General features: G+C 45.5%; 1 protein-coding gene across 1 annotated transcript in view; it reads right to left on the reverse strand.

The window, feature by feature from the left end:
- The window catches only part of dthd1 (death domain containing 1), a 50,873-nt gene extending 25,507 nt beyond the window's left edge, over positions 1–25,366 (reverse strand). The window contains exons 1-7 of the mRNA XM_038791437.1: positions 24,947–25,366; positions 13,712–14,432; positions 12,092–12,428; positions 11,776–11,955; positions 7,274–7,515; positions 6,891–7,055; positions 5,226–5,515 (exon numbers count right to left, since the gene is read on the reverse strand). Coding sequence (XP_038647365.1) covers positions 5,226–5,515; positions 6,891–7,055; positions 7,274–7,515; positions 11,776–11,955; positions 12,092–12,428; positions 13,712–14,432; positions 24,947–25,238 — 2,227 coding nt within the window. The 5' untranslated portion in view covers positions 25,239–25,366. The remainder of the gene's footprint in view (positions 1–5,225; positions 5,516–6,890; positions 7,056–7,273; positions 7,516–11,775; positions 11,956–12,091; positions 12,429–13,711; positions 14,433–24,946) is intronic.
- Positions 25,367–25,614: the final 248 nt, after the last annotated feature.

Here is a 25,614-nt window from a genome sequence, read left to right on the forward strand (position 1 = left end):
TAAGAAGATAGAGGCTATTGTGGAGGGCCCACAACTATTATGGCAAATATGTTTCGAGTCGAGTTACCCTACTTAAACAATTACACAATTTGTTGTGCATAAAACAAGCATGGCAATGGACACCTGGGGCTGGATTCTCCCCTACCCGGCGTGACGGAGGGTCTCGGAGTAGGGGAGTGGCGCCAACCACTCAGGGGTCGGGCCTCCCCAAAGGTGGGGAATTCTCCCCACCTTTGGGGGCCAGCCCCGTGCCGGAGTGGTTGGCACCAGAAGACTGGCGCAAAAAACCTCCGCCCCCGGCAGCGGGGCTGGCCGAAAGGCTTTCGCCGGTCGGCGCATGCGCGATGTGGGTTTCTCTTCCGCTTCCGCCATGGCGGAGGCCGTGGCGGCCGCGGAAGAGAAATAGTGCACCCAGGGCACTGGCCCGGAGTCTGAGCGGGGGGCCCCGATCGTGGGCCAGGCCACTGTGGGGGCACCCCCTGGGGTTCGATTGCCCCCCGCCCCCCCCCCAGGAGCCCGAGGCCCGCACGCGCCGCTGATCCCGCCGTTACAGAGGTGGTTCAAACCTTGGCGGCGGGAGAGGCCTCCCAGCAGCGGGACTGCGGCCCATTCGGGCCGGAGAATCACCGCAGGGGCCTCGCCGATCGGAGTGGCGAGATTCCCGCCACCGCCACTTCCCGGGTGGCGGAGAATCTCTGCCACGGCGGGGGTGGGATTTTAGGCGGCCCCAGGCGATTCTCCGACCCTGCTGGGGGTCGGAGAATTTCGCCCCAGTGTGTAAAAAAGCATATCAATCAGTTAAAGAAGCACTGCAGAAGTTAGAAGTATTGGTACATTTCAACCCAAAGTTACCACTACAACTTTCCTGTGATATCTTGCCACATGGCATTGGGTGGTGCTACCACACGCACAACTTTCAAGGGAAGAAAGACCAATAGCTTTGGCATCATGTATTTTAATAAGTGCTGAATCAAATTGTACCCAATTGATGAAGGAGGCACGGAGTATTATTTTTATCGTGTGAAAATTTAACAATATCTCTATGGTCATCGCTTCACATTGTTGACCACAGGTCCTTAATTATTTTTGGGTCACATAAGGGTATTCCTTATGTGATCAAGCAGACGTCAACGATGGTCTTTAATAATATCTGTATATTGCAACAAGATCAAATACCGTCGGTCAGGGAGCCATGCCAATGTGTTATCACATTTGTCTTTGCCTGCTAGTCAGGTAAGTATACAGTAGGGCAATTATTTTTTATTTTGCACAGATTGAATACATCCCAGTAACTGCAGCACAGGTCCAATGACAGATCAGAAATTATCCTGATGTTGGGGAAGGTACTGGAAATGGGGTTAAAAGGGAGGATGTGGGAATGTGTCCCGAATTAAAGCCATATGTTTCCAGAAAACCCATGTTGACAGTACAGGGCAGATGCCTGTTGTGGGTGATGAGGGTGATAATTCCTCCAAACTTGTGACATTGGAACACTTACACGAAGGATACCCAGGTACAGTTCGAATGAAGGAAATCGCGAGGAGCTCCTTCTGGTGGCCAGGAATCGAGGTCCAGATCAAGAATAAAGCAGGACTGTGCCAGCCATGTGTGTGGATAAGGAGCCCACCCCCCGTTGTGCCGATTGCATCAGTGGGAATGGCCTAAAGTGCATTAGAACATAGAACATAGAACCTTACAGCGCAGTACAGGCCCTTCGGCCCACGAAGTTGCGCTGTCCTGTGAAACCCCTCTAAAGTCCCTCTACACTATTCCTTTATCGTCCATATGCCTATCCAATGACCATTTGAATGCGTTTAGTGATGGCGAGTCCACTACTGTTGCAGGCAGGGCATTCCACACCCTTACTACTCTCTGAGTAAAGAACCTACCTCTGACATCTGTCCTATATCTATCTCCCCTCAATTTAAAGCTATGTCCCCTTGTTGCTAGACATCACCATCCGAGGAAAAAGGCTTTCAATGTCCACCCTATCTAGTCCTCTGATCATCTTGTATGCCTCAATTAAGTCACCTCTTAACCTTCTTCTCTCTAATGAAAACAGCCTCAATTCCTTCAGCCTTTCCTCGTAAGATCTTCCCTCCGTACCAGGCAACATTCTTGTAAATCTCCTCTGTACCCTTTCCAATGCTTCCACATCTTTCCTATAATGCGGCGACCAGAACTGCATGCAATATTCCAAATGTGGCCGCACCAGAGTTTTGTACAACTGCAACATGACCTCATGGCTCCGAAACCCAATTCCTCTACCAATAAAAGCTAACACACCGTACGCCTTCTTAACAACCCTCTCAACCTGGGTGGCAATTTTCAGGGATCTATGGACATGGACACCGAGATCTCTCTGCTCGTCCAAACTATCAAGAATCTTACCATTAGCCCAGTACTCCGTCTTCCTGTTATTCCTTCCAAAATGAATCACCTCACACTTTTCTGCATTAAACACCATTTGCCACCTGTCAGCCCAGCTCTGCAGCTTATCTATGTCCCTCTGTAACTTGTAACATCCTTCTGTACTGTCCACAACTCCACCGACTTTAGCGTCATCTGCAAATTTACTCACACATCCTTCTACACCCTCCTCCAGATAATTTATAAAAATGACAAACAGCAGTGGCCCCAAAACAGATCCTTGTGGTACACCACTAGTAACTGGACTCCAGTCTGAACATTTCCCATCAACGACCACCCTTTGTCTTCTTCCAGCTAGCCAATTACTGATCCAAACTGCTAAATCACCCTGAATCCCATGCCTCTGTATTTTCTGCAATAGCCTACCGTGTGGAACCTTATCAACTGCTTTACTGAAATCCATATACACCACATCAACTGCTTTACCCTCATCCACCTGTTTAGTCACCTTCCCTAAGAACTCAATAAGGTTTCTGAGGCACGACCTACCCTTCACAAAACCATGTTTACTATCTCTAATCAAATTATTCCGTTCCAGATGATTATACATCCTACCTCTTATAAACCTTTCCAAGACTTTTCCCACAACAGAAGTAAGGCTCACTTGTCTATAGTTACCGGGGTGATCTCTACTCCTCTTCTTGAACAAGGGGACAACATTTGCTATCCTCCAGTCTTCTGGCACTATTCCTGTAGACAAAGATGACTTAAAGATCAAAGCCAAAGGCTCTGCAATCTCCTCCCTAGCTTCCCAGAGAATCCTAGGATAAATCCCATCCGGCCCAGGGGATATAGCGATTTTCGCACTTTCCAGAATCGCTAACACCCCCTACTTATAAACCTCAAGCCCTTCTAGCCTAGTAGCCTGTATCTCAGTATTCTCCTTGACAACATTGTCTTTTTCCTGTGTGAATACTGGCGAAAAATATTCATTTAGCACCTCTCCTAGCTCCCCGGACTCCACGCACAACTTCCCATTACTGTCCTTGACTGGCCCTACTCTAACCCTAGTCATTGTTTTATTCTTGACATATCTATAGAAATTGGCAATGTCCATACATTGACTTTGCAGATCGATACGAGGGGCACATGTTCATGGTTGTCATAGATGCACAGTCAAAATGGCCTTAAGTGGTCCTGATGAAATCAACAATTGCGGAACAAACCATCAAAAAGTTTGCTGGATTTGAGAAACCAGAAGCAATTGTAGTGATAACAGTCCAAGAGCTTAACGATTATTTAAAGATGAGTGGTATCCAACACATAAAATCAGCACCTTACCACCCACCCATGAATGATTTAGTCAAAAGGTTTGTCCAGTTCTTGAAGTATGCACTGAAAGAGTTTTTTGGTGATGTATCGCAACACCACACAGGCGACTGCTCAGAGTTCCCCGGCTTTACTACTACGGAAGAGGAAGCTGAAAATGACATTTAATCTACTCTTACTGCAGGAGATGTCCAAGACAGTAGAATGCAATCAGCAGTCCTAAATCTTAAGATTTATTTCAAGAAATCTTATTTCAAAAGAGGCTTGTTTCGACAAGGAGTGCGATTTTTGGCACGCAGCTATATCAAGCAGTGGGTCCCTGTGACTGTATTGGCTCAAACTGGCCCTGTCTCTTATACGGTGCAAAATGATAATGAGCTAGTGTGGGAACAACATGCAGATCAATGGTTAGCTGCACACATTAGGGTGCCATTACCGTGTATACCAGAGCTAGCTCAGGATGAACTGCCACCCATACTACCAGGTCATGCAACTGCGACATCTAGTTAATCAGCGGAAATCAAAATTGCCGAAGAGTCCTTTGCTGCTGCAAGTTTTCCTTCTACAAAAGTGATGTAATACTTTCCAGGGTAAAGACATCCTCTGACGACCCAGAAAGTACTTATAAATGTCAGAAACAACCTGAAGTGCGCAGATAGCAGTGCAGAATAGATGCCCACCAAATGATCTTTTCTAATAACTGTATTATTACTGTGTAATGATTCATTGCCTGTCTTTGCGTATATGTTTTGATGACTTTGTAAAAGTTTTATGGTTAATTGTTGTCATGGGAGCTTCAAGATAAAGGAGGAGGGCTGTTATATATTTGGGGTTATTGTTGCATTGTTGCAATATCCCTTTATAGATCATAGAATTTACAGTGCAGAAGGAGGCCATTTGGCCCACCGAGTCTGCACCTGCTCTTTGAAAGAGCACCCTACCCAACCCCACACCTCCACCCTATCCCCATAACCCAATAACCCAACCCGACACTAAGGGCAATTTTGGACACTAAGGGCAATTTAACATGACCAATCCACATAACCACATCTTTGGACTGTGGGAGGAAACCGGAGCACCCGGAGGAAACCTACGCACACACGAGGAGAATGTGCAAACTCCGCACAGACAGTGAACCAAGCCGGGAATCAAACCTGGGACCCTGGAGCTGTGAAGGAATTGTGCTAACCACCATGCTCCCGTGCTGCCCCATGTGACTAGTCACATGTATAGTTGTGATGTCATTGGCTGCGTCGCAGACTTTGCCTCAGTGTAGAGCAGAGTTAACAACTATTCAATAAACCTGAATTGTCATTTGCATTCAACCCCACGTGTTACAAAATCACGTTCTTTTGTCCTGAGAGTAGAGCTGGGCTGCCGCTATCTTTGAAATTGTTTCCAGCATGAGGCATTGGATTGATTCAGGGTTGGATGGGAAAAATTTGAGAGAAACACTGGTACAAATATCAATTAAATATCCATACCTAGAAACCAGGCATTTAAAGGTAAAATTACTGGCACCTTACCAAATGATTTAATGTTGCCACTAAGTTTGAGTATAAGCTGCTCGCCCTCTCTCATTGGGAACTCTTCGGATGGCTCTGGTGGACCTCTGTAACCCTCTTCACGCAGCTTAACCAATTCCCATTGTAAATCTTTGGAAGGTACCATCTGGACTATGATGTGGTGGAAATTGTCTCTTTTGTGATACATAACAACATTAACCATAGTGAATTGGATTTCTTTTTCCAGTTCATGTATAAAAGAAATCAAACAGCTGTTGTCTACTGAAGATGATAAGCGAAGAACTATAAACCTGTTGATCAAAAAAAGATCGAAATCAGATTTACAAGACAGCATAATAGTACTAATTTTACAGCAGCAATTTTATAATATACATCCCTAATCCACCCTGTCACGTCATGTTATACAGTTTCATTGGTGCCTTAATCGCTTTGTGACAGAAGTCATGAAGACTGCATTGCAGACCACAACAGATGCTGTAGTATTCAAATAATTTAAAAGTGTAAGAGCAAACTTACTGCACTGTAATAAATAATAGATTGAAGCAGCTTACAGGCTGTCGAACAACCCTTGTTGCTCATGCTTATTTCTTCATAAAAATAAATAGTTTTACACAGCACTTGATTTTATCCATATTTCTGGACTATTTAAATTAAAGTGTAGGGTTGCAGGTCAGTAATTCCCTAATAAGTGCTGACTTTGGTTAGTTTTTGAGAGGATTTGAGGATTCAGAGCTCTTGATCCATCACCCAGTTCATACTTACCCTGGATATCAAAAGGGTAGACGTCTCCCAGTCATCCAGCTACCACTGTCCACCTTTTAAACTCTGAGTTTAGCACCATCTAGCAGTTTCTTGCTCAGTTACCTCAACTCCTTACTCATTTTTATATTTGGCAATATCCTGCAGCATGGTAGCATGGTGGTTAGCATAATTGCTTCACAGCTCCAGGGTCCCAAGTTCAATTCCTGGCTTGGGTCACTGTCTGTGCAGAGTCTGCACGTTCTCCCTGTGTGTATGGGTTCCCTCCGAGTGCTCCGGTTTCCTCCCACAGTCCAAAGATGTGCAGGTTAGTTGGATTGGCCATTGCTAAATTGCCCTTAGTGTCCAAAATTGCCCTTAGTGTTGGGTGGGGTTACTGGGTTATGGGGATAGGGTGGAGGTGTGGGCTCGGATAGGGTGCCTTTTCAAAGAGCTGGTGCAGACTCGATGGGCCGAATGGCACTGTAAATTCTATGATTTTTGCCACTTATTTCCCAACTAAAACAACTCCTTTATATCAGGGAATCATTTCACATTTGCCACACCAGTTCAGGATGAATAAGAATTCACAAAAGTTGGTGATAATACATAGTCGAAAGAGAAATAATTATGGAAGAACACAAAAAAATCTTAAATTGAACTTATAAAGATAAACCACAAGTGGACAACATCTAAAACAGAACCCAAGAAATGTCAGGAATCGAGAACAGCTGAAGCAGCATCTGAATGAGAAAGACAAATGAAAGTCTTTGACGGCATTTTCACTGAACCTTGTGACTTCGGATCACATGCAAAGTAACTTCTCATTTAAACTGCTGCACATTTCTGGCAGATTAGATTTTTATTGGGGTCCTGTTGAAAAATATAATGCATGTTCTGGGATCACAAATGATAACAGTTTCGTACCTGTCCAGATGTTCAGCAATTTCAAATGCAACTAATCCTTTTTGCACATCTTTCACAGTTACACCGTCCATCATCAGCCATTCCTCATCCTTGGAGTTAAATCCAAATAGTTTTAAAGATTCATTGATTGCCTCTCTATGTTTTTTTACAGGGGCACTCATTAATCTATAAATGGACAAGTTAGAAAGGAAATGGATGAAATATTTAACGCATTACGGGTATCAAATATAGTTTATTTTGCAGTAGTTAATATGATTTTGATGTACAAAAGTAATTTGATTGAAGCTCTATATTTTGGTCTGTTTTGCATCTGTGGAATTAAGTATGTGAAAAGCTTTTCCAGCTATTGATGCCAGGGTATCGCGTTTAATCTTTCAATTTACCGAATGTGATGACTGAGGCTTCTCTGTACCATGGCCGTGGATGCTCGAACATGCTCTGTTTCTTCTCCTAATCTCTTCTTGTCTGGGTTTGGTGGACAAGGCAAAGTGACTGTAATTGATTTCCAAAACTGCTGAGTTGATGGATGTTTGATATGAACAAGGGGGCTAGTGGAGATTATGGGATGATATATATCTTGTCTTGATTTCATTGCAGACAACAGTGTTGAATCAATTGGCTGAACCTATGAGAACAAACAAGCAGTGCACAAGTAAGTAATCTGACATATTTTCAACCCAATTTAAGACCATAAGACCATAAGACATAGGAGCGGAAGTAAGGCCATTCGGCCCATCGAGTCCACTCCACTATTCAATCATGGTTGATTTCAACTCCATTTACCCGCTCTCTCCCCATAGCCCTTAATTCCTCGAGAAATCAAGAATTTATCAGTTTCTGTCTTAAAGACACTCAACGTCCCGGCCTCCACCACCCTCTGTGGCAATGAATTCCACAGACCTACCACTCTCTGGCTGAAGAAATTTCTCCTCATCTCTGTTCTAAAGTGACTCCCTTTTATTCTAAGGCTGTGCCCCCGCGTCCTAGTCTCCCCTGCTAATGGAAACAACTTCCCTACGTCCATCCTATCCAAGCCATTCATTATCTTGTAAGTTTCTATTAGATCTCCCCTCAACCTCCTAAACTCCAATGAATATAATCCCACGATCCTCAGACATTCATCGTATGTTAGGCCTACCATTCCTGGGATCATCCGTGTGAATCTCCGCTGGACCCGCTCCAGTGCCAGTATGTCCTTCCTGAGGTGTGGGGCCCAAAATTGCTCACAGTATTCTAAATGGGGCCTAACAAGTGCTTTATAAAGCCTCAGAAGTACATCCCTGCTTTTATATTCCAAGCCTCTTGAGATAAATGACAACATTACATTTGCTTTCTTAATTACGGACTCAACCTGCAAGTTTACCTTTAGAGAATCCTGGACTAGGACTCCCAAGTCCCTTTGCACTTTAGCATTATGAATTTTGTCACCGTTTAGAAAATAGTCCATGCCTCTATTCTTTTTTCCAAAGTGCAAGACCTCGCACTTGCCCACGTTGAATTTCATCAGCCACTTCTTGGACCATTCTCCTAAACTGTCTAAATCTTTCTGCAGCCTCCCCACCTCCTCAATACTACCTGCCCCTCCACCTATCTTTGTATCATCGGCAAACTTGGCCAGAATGCCCCCAGTCCCGTCATCTAGATCGTTAATATATAAAGAGAGCAACTGTGACCCCAACACTGAACCCTGCGGGACACCACTTGTCACCGGTTGCCATTCCGAAAAAGAACCTTTTATCCCAACTCTCTGCCTTCTGTCTGACAGCCAATCGTCAATCCATGTTAGTACCTTGCCTCGAATACCATGGGCCCTTATTTTACTCAGCAGTCTCCCGTGAGGCACCTTGTCAAAGGCCTTTTGGAAGTCAAGATAGATAACATCCATTGGCTCTCCTTGGTCTAACCTATTTGTTATCTCTTCAAACAACTCTAACAGGTTTGTCAGGCACGACCTCCCCTTACTAAATCCATGCTGACTTGTCCTAATCCGACCCTGCACTTCCAAGAATTTAGAAATCTCATCCTTAACGATGGATTCTAGAATTTTGCCAACAACCGAGGTTAGGCTAATTGGCCTATAATTTTCCATCTTTTTTCTTGTTCCCTTCTTGAACAGGGGGGTTACAACAGCGATTTTCCAATCCTCTGGGACTTTCCCTGATTCCAGTGACTTTTGAAAGATCATAACTAACGCCTCCACTATTTCTTCAGCTATCTCCTTTAGAACTCTAGGATGTAGCCCATCTGGGCCCGGAGATTTATCAATTTTCAGACCTTTTAGTTTCTCTAGCACCTTCTCCTTTGTGATGGCAACCATATTCAACTCTGCCCCCTGACTTTCCTGAATTGTTGGGATGTTACTCATGTCTTCTACTGTGAAGACTGACGCAAAGTACTTATTAAGTTCCTCAGCTATTTCCTTGTCTCCCATCACTAGATTACCAGCGTCATTTTGGAGCGGCCCAATGTCTACTTTTGCCTCCCGTTTGTTTTTAATGTATTTAAAGAAACTTTTACTATCATTCCTAATGTTACTGGCTAGCCTACCTTCATATTTGATCCTCCCCTTCCTTATTTCTCTCTTTGTTATCCTCTGTTTGTTTTTGTAGCCTTCTCAATCTTCTGACTTCCCACTACTCTTTGCCACATTATAGGCTCTCTCTTTTGCCTTGATGCATTCCCTGACTTCCTTTGTCAGCCATGGCTGCCTAATCCTCCCTCTGATAACCTTTCTTTTCTTTGGGATGAACCTCTGCACTGTGTCCTCAATTACTCCCAGAAACTCCTGCCATTGCTGTTCTACTGTATTTCCCACTAGGCTCTGCTTCCAGTCGATTTTCGTCAGTTCCTCCCTCATGCTCCTGTAATTACCTTTATTTAACTGTAAAACCTTTACATCTGATCCTACCTTCCTTCTTTCAAATTGCAGACTGAATTCTACCATATTATGATCACTGCTTCCTAAGTGTTCCCTTACTTTAAGATCTTTTATCAATTCTGGCTCATTACACAACACTAAGTCCAGAATAGCCTGTTCCCTCGTGGGCTCCATCACAAGCTGTGATTTAGCCTAATTAACATGGTGTAAAATAGGCAGAATCAGTCAGAAAAATGGGTGGAGACACGTTATATCAGATGACCACTTATTGAGTGGCCCAACCAATTTTTCAGTCAGTTACTTTCATGGATAACAAACAGCAGATCACTTTCAATCATATGTATTTACCAGTAATTTCTACTGATCTTCCACCCTAACATAGATCGTGGATTGTCGAAAAATGAGGTGGGAGATCATTGACCCCCACTGAAATTCTACACCATTACTTTTTACACTCCAATTACACTTTCACATAACCATATTTATGACTGTTGAGTGATTAGCCTCCTGCTTACTCTTATATACTGGACATCCGGGCTGTTGCACGTGGACACACAAGAGAATAACCCAAATTAAGATTTATTACCAGCATTTTGATGCTGTTTCTGAAGATAATTACAACATTTGGTCTCCGTATAGATCATCAAGTGCAGTGGAAGAGGAAGATCCTGATGGTGGAGGGGACATCATGGGTTGGTAGATTAGGCTTGTGAGCCAGGAGGTGAGCTGCAGCCACGTTTCCAGGCGATCTGGTGCAATTCAACTGGAGTTGTGGTGCTCACGTATGGGGAGGCCCAACTACTCTAGTTGGACTTTAAGTTGTCTGACTAGACTTTTTATAAAACATAAAGGGAGTAATATTTACCTTATTGCCCACATTTACAAAACGTTAAATTCCAATCAGGAAGGTAGCTTGGTTAGCTCAGTTGGCTGGACAGCTGGTTCATGATGCTGAACCATGCCAACAGCATGGGCTTAATTCCCATGCCGGCTGAGGTTATCTATGAAGGCTCCACCTTCTCAACCTTGCTCCTAGCCTGAGGTGTGGTGACCCTCAGGTTAAATCACCACCAGTCAGCTCTCTCTTTCAAAAGGAGAGAGCAGCCATGGTCCTCTGGGACTTGTAGCAACTTTCATAAGGGAGGTAATAAGTTGGTGATTTGATGCAGTTTAGTTCTTGATGAGATTCAATTAATTTCATAAAATAGAATCATAAACTCCCTACCATGCAGAAGGAGGTCATTCTGCCTATCAAGTCAGCACTGACCCTCCGAAAGAGCACTTCACCCAGGCCAACTCCATTATCCTAACCCTGTAACGCCGTAACCTAACCTGCACATCCCTGGACACGAAGAGACAATTGATCATGGCCAGTTCCCCTAACCCTGCACATCTTTAGATCGTGGGAGGAAACCGGAATACCTGGAGGAGACCCACACAGACAAGTGGAGAATGTGCAAACTCCACACAGAGTCACCCAAGGCTGGAATCAAACTCAGTCCCTGATACTGTGAGACAACAGTGCTAACCACTGTGCCACATGCTTCCCAAATTTCCCAAATATAGTCAGGTAAAGTCAAGCAATGTCCTCAAGGATCGATCAGTTTGAAATAAATTGTTGACTTCAGAGTTTTACTTTAAACTTTTGTTATGATCTACCTGGGAATCTTTTATAGGAGAAGCAAATTAAGTCAAAGTACTTGAAGGTTTCTGGTATCCATGAAACTATATAACAGCATAATTCACAGGGGTCAGTGTTTGTCCTCATCACCTGGATGGAAATCTGGCAGAGTAGATCATTGAACTATTTAGGCATCACTTTCTTATTATTCCACAAAAATCAATGGAATGAAGATCAAATAGGCTCTATAAAGGACTGATGATTTGCTTTATTAACTTGCTGACCACCCAATGGAAGCAAAACATGACCCATTATCTGTAGGATAGAAGCAGAGCAAAGAGGCGAAAAGTGAGCGGAGAAAAGGCAATTAGATAATTCTTCCCTACCTTGGACTGAACTACCACAGGGACACTGAATGATCCGGAGAGGTAGTTCAGGGTAATTCTCGAATCCATGCTCAACTTCAAGCATAAACCTTTTCTAGGTATTGTAAATGTCTCTTTTCTTAAACAGGACACAACTGAAAAGATACCAAGTTTATATATCTTAACCTCTGCACACGATCCCTAAAGATAAAAAAGGTGGTGATTAGTTGAAATAAAACTTAATTTACATTCTTAAAAAGAAAGACATTTTGAGAGTGGACAGTCGAGAAGATATGGAATATTTGACTAACATGTGTACTGATGACAGATTACCAACCTTGTGTCCATTGTATATTCTCTCTAAGGAAAGAGGACTCATATAGCTTGAATGTGATGTTGATGTTGCATCTGACACCTTTACCATAATGTCACGATAATTCCCCTGGTAGCGTGCAGTGAATGGTATAGCAATTCTGACAGGAAATGGGATTTTTATCCTGGAGTCTGTACACCCAATGCTGATCACATTACTAACCAGTTCTTCACCGTCACTTACAACCATTGAACTCTTATCGTTGATTATTCTGCACAACAACTTCTGGGCTATGATAAAAGGTGCTGTGACATAACAGGCAATTTGGGGATCATCTTCATCATCCAATTCTGCAAGGAGTCTTGAAAACAAATAGAAAGAAAAGCTGATTATCCTATGATGAAGCGGGGTTTCCCAAACTTTCCAGCCACCTAACCCTATTAACTTCCAAAGAGTACTGATGGAACCCCGGAGAAACATTCTCATTATGTTGAAGAGTCAAAGCACAAAAAAAATGATTGTTTTCTCACAATAGGTACAAACATACTAAAACAAATTTATGAACACCTTTTGCTATATCTTATGTGCACACATTTATTATAATTAACAAGTTCTCTTATTCAACAAAGTACTTAAGTCTTACCATCTTTATGCAGTTTTTATAGGTACATGAACCCCTATACTTTTTGGTGTATTAATTACCTCATATATAATGTTTAATCAATGTTGATTTTAGTTTGTGCATCACAGTAAAAACCTTAAAATGCAAAATCTTGTTTGGTGACCCTTTGCCATATCTCTTTTTCACACACATCTTTACAAGGATGCTACCAAACATCCTAGTACGTTATGGATGGATCCTTTGAGAGTTTTTATTTTTTAATGGAATGTATTTTTGTTGAATATGTTCAATCATTTCATTAAATATTTCCCTCTGTTTATTTATTGCCTTACCTTGTAGTCTGTTTACCCAATCAACCTTAGTCATCTTTCCTCTCATATCTAAGTAATTGACCTTGTTTAAGTTTAAGGATCTCTACTAAAAAATAAAGAAAATGGCAGAAATACAAAGCCCAAGTCAAAATGTTCAAATTCTTTTAAAAAACAAAGTAAAAATGCCGTTATGTAGCACTTTTCATAATTTGGTAGTCCTTTTTGCCAGTCCATTTTCTGCTTGCCATAGAACTATTTGTTGATGGCATATGACATTATTTCTCAATACACACCATTCGCAATGCTGGGCACAATGAATACTATTGCTTCCTCAGCATCCAGTGCAGCATGAGTCAGAAGCTCAATATGCAGGCAGAATAGTCAACTGCACTGGGGAATTGGTTTATTAAATATATGGATTTTGGAAGTTTCTTTGGAAGCTTTCATTATTTAATTTAAAAAGTACAATACGGAGAACAACCTAAAAAAAATTATGTGCCTTGAGTTCTAATCAGTAAATTTAATTTTGAAATTTCACCCCAACTTAAGTAAATGAAAGTGCAGAAATTCTCGATGAAATAGAACACGGTATTCATTTTTATAGTAATATAGGCAAGCCAAAGGCTATGTGGACATCTTTAGCATCCCAAAACATTCATTTATGCTACAGTGCCAATGAAATGTAATTGAAGTGGATTGAATGATGCTTACTCTCTTTGGCTCCAGCCTCTTGGGTCTTCGGTTTTCACAGTTTCAGCTGGACATTCAGTAATCTCATTTTTATCATTTAATTTGTTCAATATTTTTTCATCGGCATGGCCACTTTCTGACACAGCAGTAAGATGAATTTCCTGACTTCCACATTTATTACCTACTGACCCAGATTTTAAAATGTCATCAGTGACCTTGACTTCAGCTCTGCAATTCATCTCCTTTGTTAATCTACGCTGATCTTTCATTTCATGTGGTGACTGAATCCCAGTCTGCTTCTTCACTCCCTTTTGGCTATTATAGCACACATCTGCTGCCAGAAAACGATTGTCTTTGAATCCTATAATGCTTCCTTTCTTTGTTCCTTCATCTTGAACTGGTTGAGAATTGTTGCAACTGGAGATTTGAAGACAGCTTCCCTTTTCTCCTCCCAAGCTGCTCTTAACCTCAACAATTAGTTGAGTATTTTCAGAGTTACTGGCAGGTTTTTGAAGGCTTCCTTCAACTTTCCTGCTCTCCTCTCCTCTTGCATTTCCATTTTGCTGAATAAGTTCTGAGAGGGATAATCCCTGACTTTGTTCCGAGGCGCAGGAAGTTTGTACATCTTCACTTGTATGGCAGTTGATATTATACAGACTGCTTTCTGCACTTTTAAAATTTATGATGATATGGTTTAGAAAATTATTAGTCCTTTCCAGGTAATTGAAATGATCGGCACTTACTGTGAAAAGATAATTGGAAAAGCAAGAATTAATCAGACAATTAATATTTGTTTCCCATAATAAGAACACAAACCGTCAATTTCCATTTAGCTGCTCCTGCCCTTCCACTGTAACTTCGCTGGAGGTATGGTGGATTAGGATCAGCTCGGAGTAGTTTTCTGGCCATACTTCCTCTATGTACAGGAAAGATCTATTTTCCATGACAATCCTGTTTCACTTTCATCAATCGCAACTTAACTGCACTTTCTCATCATAACTTTGCTCGGCTAAGAAACTTATATTTTAAATGTACTTGTATTTTTCTGCTTAATCGTCTTCTGGGTAACTCATCCTGCAAGTCTATTTCTATGTGCATAAAAAAGCCGTTCTTCATGACTATCCTCTTATTCCACACCTGATACCAGTGCTGGTGTTAGCCTGAGCTAATTGGTAGCACATCTATATTTGTGGCAGTAGGTCACAAAGTTAAATCCCATTCCAAAGACTGGATTACAAAATCAAGGTTGACATTCCAGTGTTGGTACTGAAGGAGTGTTGCACTGTCAGAGATGCTGGCTTCTGAATGGGATGTTAAACCAATTCAACCCCCTCTACCCCTGGCCTCTCAGGTTGGTATAATAGATCCTATTACATGATTTTGAAGAAGAGCAGCGGCAGAATTTGAATATTGCTGAAAAAAATACATTGTCCAGAGATTGCACTCGTCTGGTCAAAAGCAAGAATGCCGAATGTCAAGCAACCAGAACAATGTATACTTTAGGAAAAGGGTGTTGATTGGTTGCTAAATCGACTCTGATTGGTCAAGGCTTTGCCATGCAGAAAGAAATGGGGCCGATAGGATCCCAAGCTGAATATTTTCATGCCTTGCTCCTTTTTTGAATTAGTTGGAGCTTGAGGAGCCTATTATCAATACAGGTCATCTAGTCATTGCCACATTGTTGTTTGTGGGAGTTCCTTGTATGCAAATTGGTCACTATGTTTCTTACCTTATTTTAGGAGCAATACTTCAAAAGTACTTCATTGGTTACAAAAGGTTTTCTTCCTTACTTTTAGATTAAAACAGGAAAAAAATGAAAAACAAACTATGACTGTTATGAGTAGAATTCTGATATTTCAATAATGGTCTTTATTAGTTGCATGCCATGAAAGAGTAAGTTGTCACACCTAGAAGCCCCTATTGTAACCATCTGTTAGTCACAGATGAGAGCTCAAAGAAGGGATATATATGTCAGGCTTTGTTAGGCCAATGCTGAGTATCGCAATTTGTTCAGTCCTATTCTATTTATATATTTGCGGCGGATTATGCAAGGTTGTTTGTGAGTCAGCTATGTCCTGCCAGTAAGGATTATGTTATCAGGCTGTTTACAGGCACGGCAAGTAAGTTGCCATGGTTGCACGAACACTCCCTAATGTTATGACTGAGCCAGAAACCCATTTGATTTAAACAATCAGCAACTGAAGGACAGCAGTTTTGACCAATTGGCCTGGAATTTTCTGCATGATTATGATATAAGAGCTATCCTATGCCATATTTTTCCAAGGGACATTTATGAATAACGAATACCAAAACATTGGTAGATGCAAACTTCCTCATTAATTTGCATGCTTCCAAGATCAGCACAGTGAAATATCTTCTTTACAATCACTTCACCTCTGGGTTAAAGACCTGCATTTATGTAAATAATGCAGAGGTGTGCCCAAATATTTTAGCGCAACAAGGCTCAAGGTAATCCGATATCAGTGCAACTGAAATTTTGCAGCAATATTCTTTACGATTTAAAAATTTATTCTTATTAAAATCCAAACGAAAATTAACAAAAGACATCCAAATTTAACTTCTTTACTCGGAATTGAAGGATTGCTGATCGGGTTAGATGTATTAAGAGGGGAGGATCGTAAACACCAGCATTGATCTATTGGTACTGTTTCTGCACTGTGAATACAATGTAATTCTATGTAAAGTGCTCTCACTCAGTCTTAGAGCACTTACACTGCTTTGTGCCACCGTCATCCCACCCTCCACACATGTGGAGGACTGAACAGCTAAATGCCCTCCACAGTGGGCACGTTCCTTTTCTACATAATCACGGAGCAGGAGAAGGAGCAGGAGAAACAAGAGGCTGTTAGAATGTGGCTCAATGGCAGGAGCACTCACCGAGAGACAACCCTAGTCTGGCAACGCAAAGGCTGGAAAATTCCTCAGAGTGAGGAAGCCAAAATCAGTGGACGTTGAAATTACATCCGGTCGAGATGTTAATCTCAGGGGCAGCACGGTGGAACAATGGTTAGCATTGCTGCCTCGCAGCACCAGGGACCGGGGTTCGAAACTGACCTTGAGTGACTATCATTATGGAGTTTGTACGTTCGCCCTGTGCTTGCATGGGTTTCCTGCAGGTGCTCCAATTCCCTCCCACAATACAAAGATTCACAGGTTAGGTGGATTGGCCATGATAAATTGCCCCTTTGTGTCCAAAGGTTAGGTGGAGTTATGGGGATAGGGTGTGGTGTAGGCCTGGGTCAGGTGCTCTTTCAGACGGTCGGTGCGGAGTCGATGGGCTGAATGGCCTCCTTCTGCACTGCAGTGATTTCATGATAATGCTGAATAATTCAGGCTTTGGCTTTTTAATATGAGTGGTTTAATTCTGTTAAAATTAACACTATAGTCAGTATTTCATGGTCCCACCATGGTGTCCCCTCCCCCCCCCACCACCCACCGCCACATTCCCCATGCACCCCCACCCCTGAGGCAGATGTAGCAAGTCATTTAAATCTCCATTCGGGACCATAATCTTCCGCTGGGATGGAGGTGTGCTAAAATCCTGGCCTATGAATACGAAGGTATGCAAATTCAAAGGTTCAGTAAGGTAAGTTTTATTGCAGTATCCAAAGAGGATGAGACATGTTGCTGCAGATTGTGCAAGAAAACCTAGGCCTCTCCTGCTCCAGAGTTACCCTCTTCCAGCCAAGACATTTCCACATCCCTCCCCAATCATTCCGGCACATCCACTTACATTTATACTGGCATGATTTCAATGGCTCGGCTGCCTTGGGTGGGAAGTCAGCAAACTATCTATAAATAAGTCTGAGACATTAAATTGACCTGAAACTGCTTGCTGCTGCTTCTGGACAGAGAAGCCATTCGCTTTGTTGTGTCTCCATCCAGGACTAAAGATAAAGACTTTTTTTTTTATTTTCTCAATGGAATAAACCACTTAAAAATTACTTATCAAATATCTACAAGTGAAACACAAATGATCAACACCTGGTGACTCAGGTTGCAATAGGTAAATGAGTGATGGACCATCAATTGAACGCGAGACGAGTTGCTGGACAAAAGTATGGCTTTAATCAGCTAGATGTTAGCCCTGCGGTCGACTACAGTATAAGGATGAACGTCGGGAGTACTGGGTATTTATACCCCGCCCTGGAGACGGAGTTAACTCAGCCTCTCGACCAATCGGGGAGCCGTCACATGACTGGTCTTAACCAACCAGTCGAGAGGCACATGACCGACCAGGGCATATGGTAAGCCGGTGTTCTGCACCAATGGCAGGCAGCTATGCTAATAATACCACCACATTCACCCATTGCGGAGAAAGAAGCCAGGGGGGTGGGGGGGGGGGGGGGGGGACTGGTGGTATGAGTAGTAAGGAGAGAAGGAAAAAAAATGTATCTTTGGCTTCCCACTGGCCCAGACATTTAACAACAGTACATAGTGTCCATACAAGGTCCATGGTGGTGTTGAGAGTTAAATGGACTCGATCAGCCTTTTCATTGCCCGTGACATCCTGGCAGACCGCCGCAGTGGAGTTGGTGACGTTGGTTCAGCCGATGGTGGTGGTTCAGCTGATGTCCTGGACTCCGGGAGCGATGGTCCTTGAACTGTCTCCGTAACCCGGGCTGGTGGTGGAGACGCCATGGCTGGGGGAGGGGTGGCCTGGGTGGGGCGCTGGGGGGAAAAGAACAGGGTCTGTGGGGGGGAGGGCCGCATGCCGGCGGGTGCCAGGTCCCGGAGGGAGACCGTGTCCTGCCGACCGTCGGGGTATTCCACGTACGCATACTGCGGGTTAGCGTGGAGTAACTGGACTTGTTCCACCAACGGGTCGGACTTGTGCACCCGCACATGCTTCCGGAGCATGGGTCCGGGGGCGGACAGCCACGTCGGGAGAGGGGATCCAGCGGACGACTTCCTGGGGAAAACAAGAAGACGTTCATGAGGTGTCTGATTTGTTGTGGTACAGAGGAGGGAACGGATAGAATGTAGGGCATCGGGGATAATCTCTTGCCATCGGGAAATAGGGAGATCTCTGGACCGGAGGGCCAGTAGTATGGTCTTCCAGATGGTACCATTCTGCCGCTCGACCTGTCCGTTACCACGAGGGTTATAGCTGGTCGTCCTGCTAGAGGCAATGCCCCTGTTGAGCAGAAATTGACATAGCTCGTCGCTCATAAAGGAGGACCCCCGATCGCTACGTATGTACGTGGGGTAGCCAAACAGGTAGAAGATGGAGAGGAGGGACTTAATGACGGTCGATCACCGCCAGGAAGTAAATGTTGGGGTTGCTAGAGGGAAGGGGCCCCTTGAAGTCAATGCTGAGACGTTCGAAGGGGCGGGATGCTTTGATCAGATGCGCGCGCTCGGGGCGGTAGAAGTGCGGTTTGCACTCTGCGCAGATGTGGCAGTCACGGGTTACTGTCCTGACTTCCTCGATGGAGTAGGGCAGGTTTCGGGTCTTTATGAAATGGTAGAAACGGGTCACCCCTGGATGGCAGAGGTCCGCGTGGAGGGAGCGGAGGCGGTCTATCTGCGCGCTGGCGCAGGTACCGCGGGACAGGGCATCAGGAGGCTCATTGAGCTTCCCAGGATGATACAAGATATCGTAGTTGTACTTGGACAACTCGATCTGCCACCGCAGGATCTTGTCGTTCTTAATCTTGCCCCTCTGTGCATTATCGAACATGAAGGCCACTGACCGTTGGTCTGTGAGGAGAGTAAACTTCCTGCCGGCCAAATAGTGCCTCCAATGTCGCACAGCTTCGACTATGGCCTGGGCTTCCTTTTCCACTGAGGCGTGGGGGATTTTGGAAGCCTGGAGGGTTCTGGAGAAGAAGGTCACGGGTCTGCCCGCTTGGTTCAGGGTGGCCACCAGAGCTAATTCTGATGCGTCGCTCTCGACCTGGAAGGGGAGGCACTCGTCGATGGCCACATTGTGGCCTTTGCGATGTCCGCTTTGATACGGCTAAAGGCCTGGCAGGCCTCTGACGACGGCGGGAAGGTCGTGGACTGAATGAAGGGACGGGCCTTGTTGGCGTAATTGGTAACCCATTGGGCTTGGTAAGCGAAGAAACCCAGGCAGCGTTTAAGTGATTTGAAGGTATTGGGGAGAGGGAGTTCCATCAGGGGGCGCATGCGTTCGGGGTCGGGGCCTATCACTCCGTTACGCACTACGTAGCCGAGGATGGCTAGACGGTCGGTGCTAAACACGCACTTATCCTTATTGTCAGTTAGGTTAAGGAGTTTTGCGGTTTGGAGGAATTTTCGGAGGTTGATGTCATGGTCCTGCTGGTCGTGGCCGCAGATGGTGACATTATCAAGGTACGGGAAGGTAGCCCGTAATCCGTACTTGTCGACCATTCGGTCCATCTCCCGTTGGAAGACCGAGACCCCATTTGTGACACCGGATGGAAGCCTGAGGAATTGGTAGAGGCGCCCATCAGCCTCGAACACGGTGTACTTGCGGTCACTCGCGCGGAGCTGGTGATAAGCGGACTTGGGGTCCACAGTGGAGAAGACTTTGTACTTCGCAATCTCGTTTACCATGGCGGAAATACGGGGGAGAGGATACGCGTTCAGTTGCGTAAACCGGTTGATGGTCTGGCTGTAGTCGATGACCATCCGGTTTTTCTCCCCAGTCCGGACCACCAGCACTTGAGCTCGCCAGGGACTGTTGCTGGCCTCGATGACCCTTTCCATCAGCAACCTCTGGACCTTGGACCTGATGAAGGTCCGGTCCTGGGCGCTGTACCGTCTGCTCCGGGTCGTGACGGGTTTGTAATCGGGGGTGAGATTAGCAAACAAGGAGGGGGGGTCCACTTTGAGGGACGCGAGGCTGCAGACAGTGAGGGCGGGTATAGGGCCGCCGAATTGGAAGGTCAAGCTCTGCAAGTTGCACTGGAAGTCCAGTCCTAGGAGTGCCGGTGCGCAAAGGTCAGGGAGGATAAGGAGTTTATCATTTTTAAAAACCTTCCCTTGGACCGTGAGGTCTGCGATGCAGCACCGGGTGATGCGGACAGAGTGCGAACCTGAGGCTAACCCGATTTTGTGTTTTACATGGTGGACAGGGAGCGCGCAGCGTCTTACCGTGTCAGGGTGTACGAAGCTTTCCGTGCTCCCGGAGTCCTGCAGGCAGCCTGTCTCGTGCCCGTTTAGGTGGATTAGCGTCGTCGTCTTGGCGAGCGTGCGTGGACGTGACTGGTCGAGCTGAATGGCCGTGAGCCGTGGAGAAGATCCATCATCGTAGTCGTCATCGGCCGAGTAGGTGCTGGCAGGACCTTGTGTGCCAGTCCAGGATGGCGGCCCCCAGGATCCGCATGTGGAGTCGGGGCCCCAAGATGGCGGTGCCCAGGACCCGCACATGGAGTCAGGACCCCAAGGTGGCGGCGCCCAGGACCCGCACGTGGAGTTGGGGCCCCAAGATGGCGGCACGCAGGACCCGCATGTGGCGTCTGGGGCCCAAGATGGCGGCGCCTGCAGGACCCTCGTGGTTGCTGGGGGCGGGGTTAGCGGTGCCGGCGGGCCGATCGGAGCGGCTGAGAGCAGGGGCAGAGAGGTGCGCAAGCCGGGCGCAGGGGCCCGGGGGCGGGGGGGGAGAGATTGGCGCGGTGCGCTGGAAGGGCCCGGAAGGGCCCGGAGGGGGGGATCCCCGGTCTCTGCGCGGTACAGCAGCGACCGATTTGGCCTGGCAGACCGACGAAAAATGGCCCTTCTTCCCGCAGCTCTTACAAAGGGCGGAGCGGGCCGGGCAGCGAGGGCGGGGGTGTTTGGCGAACCCACAGAAATAGCAGCGGGGCCCCGCGCACTTGTCGGGGCGTCCTGCGGCGCAGGCCTGAGGGGGGTCGGGAGCGGCGGATGGCGGTGGGGAAGCGTGCCAGGAGGCCCAGGGTGTTGCAGAGCAGCTGGGGATATAGGTAAGGGCGTTTAAGTCAGCGACCTCCAGGGAGGTGGAGAGAGTCCGTGCCTCAGTTAGGCTGAGGTCGTCTTTTTCCAGCATCCGCTGGCGGATAGCGGCGGACTGCATCCCAGCCACGTAAGCATCTCTGATCAAAAGTTCCATGTGCTCCGTGGCTGAAACTTGGAGGCAGGTGGAGGCAGGACAGCGAGGGCCCGGTAAAAATCATCTAAGGACTCACCGGGGAACTGTTGTCTGGTAGCCAGCAGATGTCGGGCGAACACTCGGTTTACTGGCTTAAGAAACTGTCCTTTCAGCTTATCCATGGCCCTATCATCGCATAGGCCGCCATGCCCACGCTGGAATGGAGAATATGAAGCTTCTGTGCCATGGTGGGGGGGCTGCTTGCGGACGCCAGGTAGCCATCAAAACACGCCAGCCAATGCTTGAAGATTTCCGATGCGTTCTGATTTTGCGGGCTGATGCGGAGACATTCGGGCTTGATCCGGAGCTCCACCTTCAAATTTCTAGCTGATTAAATTGATGTACCATCAATTGAACGCAAGACGAGTTTCTGGACAAAAGTATGGCTTTAATCAGCTAGATGTTAGTTCTGCGGTCGACTACAGTATAAGGACGACCGCCGGGAGTACTGGGTATTTATACCCCGCCCTGGAGGCGGGGTTAACTCAGTCTCTCGACCAATCGGGGAGCTGTCTCAACCAACTGGTCGAGAGGCACATGACCGACCAGGGCCAATGGTAAGCCGGTGTTCTGCACCAATGGCAGGCAGCTATGCTAATCATACCACCACAATGAGCTCTGCAGGAAATGTAAGCATATATTCCCACAGGCAAGATTGGTGCAGAAACCAGCTTTAATTTCAGTGTAATCTTTGCATAAGGATGAGTAAATTCTGTATTTTACGTTGTGTGATGGCATGGAGATGCCAGCTTGGCTCAGTAACACCACTTGGACTTCTGAGTGAGAAGGTTGTAGGTTCAAGTCACGCTGCAGGTCTTAATTTAGGTTGATACTGAGGGAGTACTACATTGTCAGAGGTGCCGAGATGTAAAATCAAAGCTCCAACAACCCTTTCAGTGATCGTATATGTTCTTAGGGCATTACTCAAAAAGGAGGGGCGTTCGTCTGCATCTACGAACACCACAAAAAACAATGGGTGGAATTCGCCAACAATGTGGCTATGTCCCCACTCCAGCATCAAAACGCTGGAAAGTTCAGAGTGATACTCCTAGTTGAAGGGGGCTAGCAGGGTCTCGGAGTGCTCCTCGCAGCTCTGGCTGCCGATACGGGGCCCTGCGCTTCCGGTCGGGAGTCCGTGCATGCGCAGAGCAGCGGCCCCACGCGACATGGCGGGCTCACAACTTGGAGCGGCCCCGAAAATATAGGCCACCCAGTGATCGTTCGCGCCTGCAGATTGGTGGCCCCCGATTGCTAGCCTGGCCATCCCTGAGGCCACCCCCCCCCGGTGATGGATCCCCCCCCCCCCCCCGCCATCAGGGTGGCCACGGACTGAGTCCGCAGCCGCCGCCAACCGTTCCCAACAGGCAAAACATGGTTAGAACCATGCCGTGGGGTACGTGACCAGTTTTCATTGAAGAATTGGGGGGGCCTCTGTTAACTGCTCCCCACCCGGGGACGGGAGAATCACGGGAGTGGCATCGTGCCAGTTTGCGGCGTCAACGGCCATTCTCTGCCGATCGTGATTTGGGAGCGGTGGCTCGGAGAATCCCGCCCAATTTACTCGGTTATTTATCACATGTGACACTTTACTAGGGCTGGTTTAGCACAGTGGGCTAAACAGCTGGCTTGTAATGCAGAACAAGGCCAGCAGCACGGGTTCAATTCCCTTACCGCCTTCCCGAACAGGCGCCCGAATGTGGCGGCTAGGGGATTTTCATTGAACTTCATTGTGACAATAAGCTATTATTATTTACTTTGTACATATTACCTGCCGTATTTCCCTACATGATAACAGCACTGATGCATGAAATGAAAATCGTTTATTGTCACGAGTAGGCTTCAATGAAGTTATTGTGAAAAGCCCCTAGTATCCACATTCCGCGCCTGTCCGGGGAGGCTGGTACGGGAATCGAACCGTGCTGCTGGCCTGCTTGGTCTGCTTTAAAAGCCAGCGATTTAGGCGAGTGAGCTAAACCAGCCTCTCCAAAATCTCTGTGAAGTAAACCTCAGTTCTCCTGATCACTCACTTACTTAAATTCAAAGAACTTAGTTAATAAGAGCTAGCTTTCCCCCGAACATGCATAGGTGCACTGCTCATGTTTAAACTGAAACAATTTGCCAGTGCAGAAGCTTCCTGCTGCTTGTTCAGCCACCAGCATTTATGGCAGCATTGGCTCTAAGTTTAAAGAATCTTAACTTCCAGTGGCAAGCTCATCTCTCCTGGTACTTCAATTAAATTGCTTGGTGACAGCACCCAGAGAAATGTAAACCTGCCTTGCCCAGGCATCAGATTACCAGGTTTCACAACTAATGTCTTCCATTGCCAAAATGCTATCTTGGATTCTACTAGACAAGAAAGTAGCTCATTTACCTCCTCCACGACAAGGCATACATGACACAAGTACAACGGCAAATACAAACTTAATACAATAAATCCCTGTACCCACACACCGCTTTTCTTCTACATGCTCTGTACAGTGCAGGATAAATCAAATGTAGAGATGATGGGAAATCGACAAGTGTCGCCCAAAAGTCACCAAAGGAAAAACGTCCAGGCCGCAGAAATGGTCCAACATAGGAAAATAGTGTGAACTTTTCTCGTCATAGAGGTGGAATAATTGAGGAACAGTAAACAATCAGGGACCCCAGAATAGAAACGCAAAATACTGTGGGTGTTGGAAATCTGAAACATGAAGAAGAAAAAGCTGGAAAAGAACTCTGCAGGCCAGGCAGTATTTATGGTGAAAAACATAGTTAACATATCAGGTCAATGTACTTTCATTAGAACTGTTTTTATCAGGACTGTGTTTATGCGACGAAAGGCCATCGACCTGAAACTCATTTCTCTTCACATATACTTGTTGAGGTTCCCAGCTTTTTTTAACCCAGAGCAGAATCTACCCTGAATAAAAGCCCACTGGCAGTGAAACAGTATAATTACCTCACATCAGAACTGTAGGAAAATAATTTTCATTCTCTGCATTTGCAGATAACAATAAGATCATTTTCGATATGGACAGCAGGTTTGAGGAACGGGGTGTAGGCTTTGTACTTTAATGTGTTTCCCATTTGCAAACAAAAGTAAACAATTATTCTATTTGTTATTACAAACTTGTTCTATTTTATAGTTTTGTTCCTACCTCTGTGGCTGATATTTGCACGGTACAGTTCACATACAGCAGTAACTATTTCAGTGGTTGTTTGCAGTATCTCTTTAGCACTTTTGAATTTTGCCAGCAATTCAATGCTAATCTGTTTGCTTAGGAACAAAACTGTATCAAGATTCTGCTTAATACTCTCTTCGTCCTCCTCAGAAAGTTTCCCTTTTCCCTGAAGCAAAGACTTGAGAACATGATTTTTTTGCCGAATTGCTGCAATTGTATTGGGATTGTTGCATGGCTGGCATCCGTTTTCAAACTTGGCCTCCTCCATTCTTCACAGTTATTAGATCTGAGGATCTGAGAATTGGTGACGCCTTCTCAAACAGTGCCTCTCAAAAACTTGAAACAATTATAACTTTGATCCAGTATGAAATACAGTGTGACATCCACTGACTGAAGTGTTCCTTAATGGTTCTCTTTCTTGCTGTTGACTGTTGTGCTCTACTTCCTGCAGATAAATGTTACCAAGACGACTGGGAGGTGGGACACTTTAAGTTTGGCTCTTGGTATTGGGCTTTGATGTCTCCATAGAGCAAAAGAGGCATGCTTTCTTTCAAAGAAAAAAAAAGTACATTGTAAATATTCCAATATAAATCCAGCATTCGACCTGTAACCTTTGATACATTGGGGTAGAAATTCATGCACAG

Source organism: Scyliorhinus canicula, chromosome 3 (genome assembly GCF_902713615.1).
Source record: "Scyliorhinus canicula chromosome 3, sScyCan1.1, whole genome shotgun sequence".
Lineage (NCBI taxonomy): Eukaryota > Metazoa > Chordata > Chondrichthyes > Carcharhiniformes > Scyliorhinidae > Scyliorhinus > Scyliorhinus canicula.